The sequence below is a fragment of the Dromaius novaehollandiae genome, chromosome 15 (genome assembly GCF_036370855.1).
Source record: "Dromaius novaehollandiae isolate bDroNov1 chromosome 15, bDroNov1.hap1, whole genome shotgun sequence".
NCBI classification, from domain to species: Eukaryota; Metazoa; Chordata; class Aves; order Casuariiformes; family Dromaiidae; genus Dromaius; species Dromaius novaehollandiae.
In genome coordinates this window covers 6,770,522-6,782,721 of record NC_088112.1, presented here as the reverse complement: position 1 = coordinate 6,782,721, position 12,200 = coordinate 6,770,522, and the positions used below count along the sequence as shown (strand labels likewise).

At 39.5% G+C, this 12,200-nt stretch overlaps 1 protein-coding gene across 2 annotated transcripts in view; it reads left to right on the top strand.

The window, feature by feature from the left end:
• The window catches only part of TENM2 (teneurin transmembrane protein 2), a 1,579,923-nt gene that overhangs the window by 1,083,530 nt on the left and 484,193 nt on the right, over positions 1-12,200 (top strand). For both annotated transcript variants that reach the window (XM_064520849.1, XM_064520848.1), the window contains one exon: positions 7,118-7,393. In XM_064520849.1, coding sequence (XP_064376919.1) covers positions 7,118-7,393 — 276 coding nt within the window. The remainder of the gene's footprint in view (positions 1-7,117; positions 7,394-12,200) is intronic.

Below are 12,200 nucleotides of genomic sequence, written 5' to 3'. Positions count from 1 at the left end.
CTATATTCTTGTATGATTGCTATAACTTTTATGTAGAAAAACTGCACTATATTCGTTGTTAACTTGGTGCTTCTGTCGTGGATTTGATCTAGAAATTCATGATCTCCAATTAGGAAACTGACACAGAATTATTCCATACATTTAGTCACTTTTGGACTGGGAATAGAAAATGTACTCTCTGAATCCTCTCCATAAGACCCCATCCAAAAAAATAAAAAAAAACCTCCAAAAAAAACCCCTTGTGTTATTTTGAGGGTGTTTGGGCTAGAGCTGGGAAGTGCTATAGAATATTACTGGAAATTTAAGAACATTATTACTTGACAACAAGTTTGATGTTCTATTCCTTCCTCGCTACTTATACAAGAGAAAGTACTAGCACCTGAATTTTAGTCACTGACAACCACATATTCCTCTTGGAGTGTATCGCAGTACATAGGCTGTGAATTGATACAGATTTTATCCCAACAAATGCACTGTTCATCATTGTGGAGACAAGTAGATCATTTTGACAGTTGTATTAGGGCAGTGTTGTTGACTTAACTTTACAGATGAAAAGAATAGAATTTGTGCTATTTTTCCCCCAGTCATAGTTTTTCTGGGTTGCTTTCAGTCTTTCTTTTCAGGATGAGGAAGTTTCTGCTGGTCCCCCATGCTGTACAATAGCCCAGTTAGTTAACTTTCTGCTTCTGTGAGTGTATTTTGACATGAGTAATGTGGCACAACTAATTTCAGAATGCCAAAATGTCTATTATCACATCTGCAGAAGCATTTCTAGTCCTGTTCAGATAGAATAAGTATTGCTGTGCTTTTAAATGTGAACCATTTCTCATGTTTTCTTGTCACTTTTACAAAAAGTGCAGAAAATCAGATTAGAATTGTGTTAGATTACTGGTCGTACTCATAGTCTCTAGACCCTAGGTAGTCCTAAAAAGAGCAGATTTTTTCCCCTTCTGCTGGAGGTTGCCCAGGAAGCGCTCCCTGCAGCGTGGCATACTTAGGCAAATACAGCTACGCGTTGAACATGCTTAGTGCACAAAACCCAGTGGATTTCTGATTTGTTCTTGGCCACAAACAGCCGTTGCTGACTAAATGATAAATGGTCCATTTTGTTAGAGATCAGCAGATACAAAGAGAGCAGACTAAGAGAGGAAGATCTTATTTGCATGGTAATGTGTCATGTATCACTGAGTGTGCCTAGCATTTCTTATAGTAAGTTCTCAGAACTTAGGCTGAAATTTTCCATGGATTCTGTCTCCTTAGGGTTGGTGCATTGGGAGAGTAGATGGGGGACAGCTGACTGGTTCTGAGAGCAATGCTAGAGAAAATATCTTGTTTTGCCTGCAGTGACAAAGGTTGCATGAGCATTTTGTTGATTAAGCTAATGTGTGAAGTCTGCCCAGCCCAAATGCAGAAGGGCAAAGGAGTGGAGGAGAGCAGAATTGCTTACAGAATTGCATATTTGCTTTTTGTTGCCTCCTTTAAGTGTCGAGATGGACAGTGCTCTAGGAGAAGTACATTTCTTTGCGCTAAATTAAGCTGTTCTCCTTTTAGAGTTGCTCAGTTTTTGGAAAAGTTGGAAAGATTACAGGAAATGAGAGGCTGCTTAAGGAAGTCAGATGTTACCCTGAAAAATTGCTTTTTAGCCTGGGCAGTGCTATGTAGTAAATATTAATCCTGCTTGCCACTTAGCTTCTTCCCCCTGTCCTCCCCAATCTGATTTTGTTCTTAGCCAGTATTGGCATTTGAGGAGAAAAAGATAAATCTATGCTTTGCCCTAAAACAGTGTATCAGTATGAGAAAAAAATCTTCGTCACCATAAGGTGATGTGAGAAACAACAATTTTCAGTGGTACAAGTTCTGCCCAAAGTAGTGGGCGCTCCAGAAAGAGGTTGCTCTATTCTCCCTTTCCTTACCCTGAAAGCTATAAAATAGGGATAAAACAACCTAACCTCGTGAGGATGTGAAGATAAATTAACTAGTGTTTGAGATGTTCTCAGAGGCTCCCTTCAGCATACCTATGGAAAATTGTATGAAGTAATTAATAATACTGTGTTCTCTGTAAATTTTTGATGCTGTGTGGTATACTGGTATATGAAAACTAAATGAGAAGGGTTAAAAGAAATGAGATTAACTCAGCTGTCACTGAACGAAGGGGGGGTTGTTAGAGTTTTTTTAGGTTTCTTTTGGTTCATTGGTGTTTTGTTTTCTGTTTTTTTTTCTTTTGGAAAAAGCAGTATGTGACCAAATTGTTTGGTAGTGTGAGCTTGAATGCGATCTCATTAGATGCCTGGTTTTATAAACTCTTGGGTTTTTTTAAGTGTAGAAGTAGCTACTGTATTAGTACTCTCAGAAAGAGAAGCATCTGTATGGCAGTATTAAGCTCGGTGATCTCTGAGTCAGAAAGAAGCAAGGCAGAAAGAGGATTATAAAATAGAAAATCAAAGGATTTTGTTGTCATTAATGAGGAAAGGCCAGAAAATGTATTTCAAATTCAAAACAATGTGTTGGTATCTTGTCTGTCTGTCTGCGTATCGATTTGTGTGTGGCTGGCTGTAGTCAGTTTTCTCCAGAAAGTACTTAGGCTGACAGATGATATTTTGGGTTTTAAGAAAACTATTATGTTTCTGTTGAATTGAAAAAATTGTTGCCTGGAGACTAGTGTATTATTAATCCTGACAAAATTTCACAGTGTGCATGTATATTCTAAGCTGTAGCAAGTATTACCGTAGCAGGGGGTGCGCAGGCACGTGCCGCTTGGGTGGCAGCGCTTCGGAGATGGGCCGCAGGATCCCTGGGGTAACCTCATACGTTCTCCATCCGTACAATCCGTAAAGCACTGCCTGATCTATTTGTCACAAGTATTCTCTATAAAAGTCGTGTTTATTATCATTAAGCAGTTAAACTTCATATTGGATTACTTTAAAACGTTTAGCTTTCCTGACTAGCACTATCTGGAATTTAAGAACCGTTAAAGAGCCTAAGTCATCTGCAGATCTTTGTTTTGCAGTGAACATGCATATGTACATGTAGGAAACCATGCTATTGTTAACCCTCCCACTATAATTTTATATATAGAGCAAGGTATAGCTTTTTAATTGTTGTTATTTCCAAAGGAACAATTCTCTGGTGTTTACAGCGAGTTTTACCAGTTGGGAGTTGTCCCACAGCAGCCGTACATCTTACGTTACCCACAACCTCACACTGGTTAAAGGAATACTATTAGGGGAAGATGGATAGAGAATAAGGGAAATAGTTCAGGCAAATGTTTTATTATTGCTTACTTTATTAGTAATAGTCCTATTATTATAATATAATGACAGTATGATTATTAATTATATTATCTATTATTTATTCTATAAACTTCATGAATGTTATGAATTTGACAAAAACCTAGCGCTGAAACCGGCTGCAGGTTGCTCCAGTTCCTGGGTAAATGGCCAGTGTCACCTCTGATCTGGCCTCCCGAATCATGGAGGATTTCCTCTACCCCGAGGCATCATAATCACAGAAGAGCTTACCTTTTCCTTGTGACTTTTTTTCTCCTGAATTTGTGTTTCCGTCAGAAATGGAGTATTGCACTCACTGTGATATCCATGATGTTGAGAGAGAGTTTTCCAGGCATGTTTCATGTGAATATTAAATTTGCCACAGAGGCTGTTAATTGTGCTTAAGTAGTTAAAAATCCTGTATGTTGCACAGCAAAGGTACCTTTGATTTTTGTATATTTAAACCACCAGAAGGATGCGGTATGGTAATGTATCTAATGTATCAATGCAAAAAATATATATATAGCATTTATAAAAGAAAGGGCTTATATTAAAATATTTTACTTTATAATCGTGGCTGAAGTAAAACAATAAAAAAAATTTAAAAGTGCAGAAAGACAGTATTGTATCGCTGAACTTAGTACCAGTATCTGATAGTAGCACTATCAGATCTTCCAGACAGACGCCAAAACTATTTCAACTGTGGTACTCCTGCTGTCAGAAATCATTGTAGCTATGAACACAGCAAAACTCTGAAAACAGACCGAATGTTTTATATGAATGTGAAAAAATAGCTTGACTACTTATAATGGATTACAGTAGCAAGACTGTAAGTGGCATTTATCCTTTTGATTTTAGACTTAGTCCAGTTTCTAACTGCTGACTTAGTGTTCAAGGCAAATTTACCATATCTGTGCATTACTGGTTTCAGATGTCTTCCTCTGAGGCGGCTTGTAGCGATCACAGCTGGATTAGATTAATCTTTAGAAGGGCAATTCCTATAATTTGTTATAGACCAAATGAGACCTGCACCTAGAGGTTAGGTGCAAGTGGCCTTTGCTTATATGGTAATGCTTTCTAGTTTTAGCTGAGATAATAAGCAGAATTGTACATTATTGAATTAATCACACTTTTAGTGAGTATTTATATACTTAATAAGTTATGTGGTAAATTGCTGTAAAAGGAAATTAGCTTAAAAGATATAGTAGTAACATGTAAATTAAATTCAAAATAAAGCCGTGTTTCTACTCCACTGGGAAACTATTCGCAGCATGTAGATTATGGGCATAATGATCAAGTATATTACATTATATTAAACTTCTTATGAACTAGTATACTACCAATCTATTTTTGCATGAGAGGTTACCTATACCTTAAAGGAGCATATGATATTAACTGCTTTTATTTAATGAAAATAGTCACAATTGAAGGTATCTCGCAGCTTAATAACTTATAAAATGCTGTAGTGTTGTCTGCAGGCAGGGACGAAGGGAGCTGGGAGAGGGAGGCTAGTAAGCTTTGCCGCTACGAGGAAACAACCAGCCTTATGGCTGTCTCTTTCTTTGTGGTGTGTTCGTCAAGAGAAAGAGGTTTCTTTATTTTCCCCTACAAAGGGGATGATGTTATTTATCTCTTTTCACTTAGTGTCACCAGCAGCGTGCTAGATGCTGCAAAAAGCCTGAAAGAAATCGCCCTTGAGCTGCGAACGTGCACGCGTGGTCCTGCCTTGCCCGCGAGGCTTCCCTGCTGGGCAGTCCCCCGCCCGGCTCCGCGCGCACCCGGAGGCCGAGCCTGCTGCGTGACACCAAAGGGCCCGGCCAGCTGCTGGCGCCGCTGGCACGCCTTCTGCAGCCCCTGGGCCAGGCTGCGCTCTGTGGACACGCAGCAGGGTCAGTCGAGTTGCCAGCGCCAGGCAGCGATACCCCCCTCCCGCGGGTGTTCTTCTGCGAGGTCTTGATTTGCTTTATCCCCTCATCTCTTAAGGAGCCGTAAGGCGGTACTTGTCGAAGGAGACACTAGACCTTAACGGCAGGCCAGGCTCACCCAAGTGGGTGGGGCCGGTGTCTGGTGGCGGAGACGGAGGATCTGGAGATGGGGCCAGTTGGCACTGCTCCTGGCGTCCCGTGAGCGGCCGCGAAATGAGTTAGATGTCCTCACTGCTCGAGTGAGGGTGCTTCGTTTGCAGAGTAATAGCAGGATTTTTCCAGCGGTGAATCCTCGTGTGGACGAGATCTGTGCGTGTAGTATGATTTTCCTCCTCTGCCTGAACTTACAAAGGTGATGTAAAGCCGTTGATACCTTGATGCGTGATTGCGGCTGAGCAAGTGAGAGCGTTGCACTAGTGGAAGTGGTTTGTGTATTATTCAAGAGAGATGGGCAGCTTCGCCTGAAGGAGGCAAGAGCCACTGGGTGGGGGCACGCCGGGCCGCGGCGGGGCAGGGCAGAGCGGTCGGCCTGAAGCGGGGCCGTGATTCTGCTTCCCATCGATCTGCGCGAACCAGCCTGACTCTGAAACGCTTCGGTAGCCAGGGGATACCCGAGACTGCGGCGGGCTGGTACAGAGAGTGGCCTGGACATATGTAACGCGTCTGAGCTGTCTTGTCTGGTCTGTGACCAAACTGGAAGACTTTAAAGAAATTCCAGTTAGTTAAAATTATTTATGAATAGGCATTTTAGTATAGTTTTACTTAAAATATGAACTGCCATTATTTATCTTCACTGTCATAGACGTGTATGGGGAAAACCAAAACTATAAACTGCCTCAGGACGGCACAGCACCACCCTTGCAGACCCACAGGCCGCAAACTCAGTTTCGCTGTGAATTGGGAAATGCGTTAAACAACCGGGCACCATGCTGCCGGCGCCTCCACTCTGTCTTTATTCCTCATTTCTAGGCCGGGGTGACGAAGCTAAATCCACTCTGCTTTTCAAAACTTAGGCAGCCATCGAGCCAAGTGAATATTTCCATATATTTTTTTGAACTGGTGTTCGTTACTGCATGTTAAAAATGCATAAGCAGGCGTTAAGCGCAGGTCTGTCCTTTCTGAGTGCCCGTGGGGAGTCCGTGTGCTCGAAGAAACGTGGGTAGCTTTGCCCACTGAGCCATGTTACGAGCTGCTGAGAGTCAGGCACTTCAACAGAGGTCCTGGAAGTTTTTTTATTCTCGAATATGGTGGGTGAGGGTGGAAAGCCATTACAGAGATTGTGAGTCCGTCTCAATTGCTGTAGCAGATATTAAAAAAAAATCGCCAAATATAAAGTGTGTAAAGCTGGTGACACGGTTTTGAGTTGCACCGTTGATAGGTTTGCGTTCTTCCTAGTGATTCTTGTCTCTGTAAACTTGGTTTTCCCAACTAAGTGGTTGTTTTCTGGAGAGTGATAAACTATTTGAAAATTAGGGTTAAAAAATCTGCCTCTCTGAAAGGCTCATGTTTCTCTCAAAGAAATGCTGCTCTTCAGGTAATCAGATACTCAAAAAGCCAAAGCCAAGGCTCTGGTCCTACAAATACACCACTGGGTATTTAATATAAAGCGAGTCATGTCATTAGGACTTCTGAGCTTTATATTGATTGCACACCTCAATAACGAATCATTTGGGGCCAAAATAGTTGCAAAAAAATAACCTAAAATTTAGAGACCTTTTCTACCTTTTGTCTTGTGTTTTTCTTCCATTTTAAGTATATTCATCTGTGCCCCAGAGGGGTGTCTGTGCAATTCCTTGTGAAGGCTTGGCATGCAGCATAGTTAAGAGAAATTAAAAAGGTCTGTTATTTTCAAACTCAAACTCAATCCCCTAGCATTTAACTGACTATATTTAATTTTGTTTGTTTGTTGTTTAACTGTCCTCCCAGGTACGAACTTCACCCTTGCCGAGCTAGGCATCTGCGAGCCCTCTCCCCACCGCAGCGGCTACTGCTCGGACATAGGGATACTTCGCCAGGGCTATTCCCTGAGCACCGGCTCCGACGCCGATTCAGACACGGAGGGCGGCATGTCCCCCGAGCACGCCATACGGCTGTGGGGGAGAGGGATGAAATCCCGGCGCAGCTCCGGCCTCTCCAGTCGGGAGAACTCAGCCCTCACCCTTACCGACTCCGACAATGAGAATAAGTCCGATGAGGAAAATGGTAGGCTCTTTTTTCACTATATCCTTAATGCACATGTGTAAGAGTATGTGATCATACTTAAAATATGTGAATATTCTTTTAAAGGAGAATTTTTCACTTTTATTTCTCTTTTTGACTATAATAGCTTTTTTTTTTTTTTCCACCAATATCAGGAAACTCTAATACATGTATATTGCATAATATAGATTGCTGTATCTTACAATTTACTTTCCAGGCAATAATCTTTTACATAAGTCTGTGCTTAAAGTGGATTACATTAAAATGAATGATGACAAGCATGAACAGCTTCATAGAAAAAATAGTTTCTCATATGCGATTTTTATACACAGCGTGAAGCAGTATTAGCAGTTTTCAATATGCTAGTAACTATAACAGTGGGGTTAATTTGTAACATTTAGATTGAGTTTTAATGTGTTTTTCTTAAGAGTTTTCAAAGTTCTATAAAAATATAACTTTGGTATTTGCCTATTGGTAAGTATGGGGGCTTTTAGAAAGCAAACCTATACATCATACTAAGGCAAAATAAGACAGATATTTACTTTGGTTTAGTATAGTTTATTGATTATTAAGTTCATAAAAAGATGCTGTACGTAATGCAAAAGTCACTTATGGCAAAACACCTGGACATCAGTTAATTCTCAAAATAGTATAATACTGGGGTATGTTCTGTGCCTACATGTTTTTAAATTAAACTGATGAGAATTGATGGCTAAAACATATTTGCTGTAATTTGTCCAGTAGAGTGATCAAGGTGGGAACTCAGCTTACGTAAAATATGAACTAGACGAGTGTGTCTTCCAATATTTGCCGTTTTGAAAAGCAGAGGGGAATCTCACTGACGCTATATCGTCAGTGGATAACGTTCAGGCAGCTGATGCCAGCCAATGTACCCAGCTCCCTGCTGCTCTTGTGACAAAATTGGATTTGTTGTATGTTAGTGTGCTCGAGACCTTCAGGTGCCTCTCAGAAGAGAATTTTGTCAAGTTTATTTTAGGCTTCTCCTCACTCTCACAAGCAGTTGTCTCAGTTTCAAGAAAGCCGGTGTGCCAGGCACTTGGCACTCGGGCAGGTGGTTGTTAAGGCAAACAATGGAAAACTGAATTATACTTTCTGTATTGGTAGAAAAAGGGTCAGAAATTTGCAATGAATTTTGTTTGCAACAGCATCCTTTTTTTTGCATTTTAAATTGAAGCTTCAAGTAGTATCTCCCCTCCATAGGCAGGACAGGATACATTTCTTCATCAAAGCCAAAGAGGAAATGTATATTCAATAGTAATGGTGGGTATGAGGTAGTAACTATTTTGGGGAAAAAAAAAAAAAAAAAAAAAAAGGATCAGTGACTGGTAAATTGTTTGTTTGTTTCTTTTAATAATACCACGGAAAATATGACAACTTTAATTGACTTTGATAGGGTTTTGATAAGGCATTATTTCAAATAAAAAACTAGCTAATGAAATTCTGATGTTATGGAATGACTGAGATTCATTTTGGTGGCTTGAATTAACTTCTCTTAACATGATTGGCACTTTGTCTTGATTTCGGTGGATGCACTGTACCATACCTTTTGTTTGAGAGAGAATTTAATCTCAGGACCTATCTACATGGTGCTGCGGACACTAATAGAAGAATGAGTTGGTTTGCATTTCATTGTCCTCTTTATAATACGTGCATTATTAAGTAACTGGAAGTACGGTGATTGCATTTTGAAGAGGTAATTTTTCAAACTGTGATGTTAATAAAAGAAAGAAGGACATGATAAAACAGCATGCAAGAAACAGGTGTATTGTTTTCATTTTTATTTAGCAAGGTTTTTATGATAACGGTTTCTGTTTGGTTGAAAAATAATCACACAATCACACAAGTATGAAGCAACTGTTATATACACAGAGGTGTTAACTTCAGTAAACTTTTTATTCTTCCTCTCTGTCAAATCTTGCTTAGCTCAAAAATCAATGCTTTTTCACATCACTGATTTTTATGAAGTTTTGGGATGTATTATCATATAGATTGACAGTTGCCCACTGGTTCAGCACTGCAGTGTGGACACTTACAAAGCCATCATTAATTTCTCACGCTTGTGCCCAGCAGTGGTTTCCTACATCATAAACACTGTGTCCTTCCGTAGGAAATCAATAACCTGCGAGGTATTCCTCTTGAAGAGGAAGTAACCAGAATCTATACTTCAAGAGAAATTCACTCTCTGGTATAGTTTCAGATTTGCAGGACATAGTGGCATAAAACAAGACTTTTCTTCATATGAGATTTTATCCATTTATGCCGAGCAATATTAGTGGGGAACTCATGATGTGTAGATTCCACTGAATTTATTTAAAGCCCTTTGGACACTCTCCCCCCCTCCAAACACAGTTCAACTACTGTGTTATGAAGCAGTATGTCAGCTCCAAAAGGTGCTTATTTTTTTAACATTGAGATGCTAATCAGAGATTATATCATTGACTTCAAAATAAAAAGCTCTCAATCTGTAGTAATAATAAATCTATTTTGTCAGTTTTGTCACTTTTAGTACATCTCTGAGTAACCCCAAGGAGGCTTAATTGCTATAAATCACTCTAACAATATGATTTTCAGTATTTGTGCTCATTCAAATCCATTTATAAAGCTTAAGATCATTTTCTTCACTTTTAGATTTAGTATGATCTATCTTAAATTAGAATTGTGTGAACCTTAGCAGGTTTGAAATGCTTATAGAAAAATTGAAATAATGTAAACTTCATTTAAATTCATTCTTTTACTTTGCATGCTAAAATTCATCCTAAAAGAACAGTTTATTGAAGATCCAGTGTGAAAGGCAACACTTTTATATCTACAGGTCTGATAATTTACATTGGATTAGGCTCTAAAGTCGTATCACATCTTGCAGCTTTTACTGCTGTCTCTCTCCGATGATCTCTTTGAGACATAGCAATGTGCATGTATAAGAGCAAATCTGTCACCAAATTGTTAGTGAACGTGTTCTGTCCAGTTGTGAGATTTTAAGTGTATGAATGTCTTCAAGTGGTACATCCAAAAGTGAAAAACAAATTAAACATTAGAAATGCAGCTCAGCTTTTATGTCATATGCCAGCTTTGCAGAGAGAATCGTTTCTGGGGACCCACATATATGGAGTATATGGGATATACCGGAGGGTTCCTCAAGGTGGGTGGGCTTCACTGCCACCATGTATTAAATAAAAACTAGTTATTCCAAAACATAATGGAAAACTTTCCAAAGGTAGCATTTGCGATCAGTTATCATGTCTGTTTGATACAGAGTTAAGCTTGAGTGCTGATTATGTTTTGGCAATGACCCTCCCCCTCTCCTTTTCTTTCTTTTTTTTTTTTTTTTTTGGAGCACAAGTGTTCTTTTTATAAGATTATAAAGTTTATATGTGTTTTTGTGTTTTGTACTTCTGATGAGTCTAACAAAAAAAGTAGAAAAACTATTTTTCCTTTTAAAGATATTTTTTCCTACTACGAAGCTTTCAGTGGTGGTTTCATATAGTAAGTTTGAAAATGCTATTACCATATGTAATGTAAATCTTAAAAACAGAAACAAAAAGAAAAAAAACAAACCCAGATTTCAAACTGACCTCGTATTTCATCGTTGCTTCAGTTTTATGCCACAGCATAATCTGGGTTTTTCTCAGGATAGTGTTGAATCACAGCCTTAGGCATATAGTGGAAAACAAGATAAAATGTTACCACATCCGAGGAACGTGCAAAGAGAGACTGGAGACAAGAGTATCAGATGACAGCTGAGGAGTTTATTTTCTTATTTTTACTGTTTTAATTTTGTCATGCTGCCCCCAATATTTTATTACTTGAATTTTTATTCAGCTTTTTATTTCAGAGTTCAAAATGTGCAGAAAAGGCTGTGGCGAAAGTGTGCTTCTGCTCTTCAGTGAATTTTGATTTTGTCCTATACACACTGATATCTGCGAATGATGAAAGTAGCAAGTTTTACTCTAACTGGTGACAGAATTCTGTTTGGATTAACCAGTAACAAAGCTTTCATTAAAATTTTTGAGGGCCGTGAAACCAATACAAAAATGAGAAACTGAGGGTGCTTCGTACGTAGTCGCTCTAAGAGATACCCACTTTGGTCTGTGCAAAGTACTTCTGTTGTTACAAGGGGTAGTGTAAACAGTGAGCATACAGTTGGAGCAGATCTCTCCAGTGAACTCTCTAGTTGAGCTAGAGAAAAGCTAGCATACCCTCAGCATTTTGAGATGGTGTATCCTTAATACTTTGCATGCAAGGAGAAGCGGGGAAGCTATAGATGTAGTGTGTTTTATAATACAGTGCTAATTTCAACTGTGAGTATAATCTGGGGACGTTGTGCCAGTTTGCCCCACAGATCAGTCCAGGTAGCTTGGAAGCAGCAGGAAACAGATATGAAGGAGACGAGAGGAAGAGCTCCTACGACTGTGTGATGTGTTTGTGGCTGCGAAAGTGTCCAGATGGTCCAAGGGAAATTCTGAGAGTTAGATGAAATGTCACACGCTCCGAAAATGGAAACCCGTACGTCACATGTCACCTTGGCGGCTTGAGAACGCATGCCAGGGAGGGTAGCTTGTGCTTGGGCATACTTTGTCTCTTCTTTAGGAAAGCTTGTGAAGTACTTTGTAAATGACAAATTTAAAAAGTCATTACGCATAGTATCAAAGCTCCGTTGCTTAAGTGGATTCAATTTTGATGTGCTCTCAAAATCTGAGGGCACTTCTGATGGGAAGTGATTTCCTAATGAGGGAATCGACGAGCAGGAGTGACTTAAAGACTTGCTACTCATCAGCTACAGTTTTGTCCA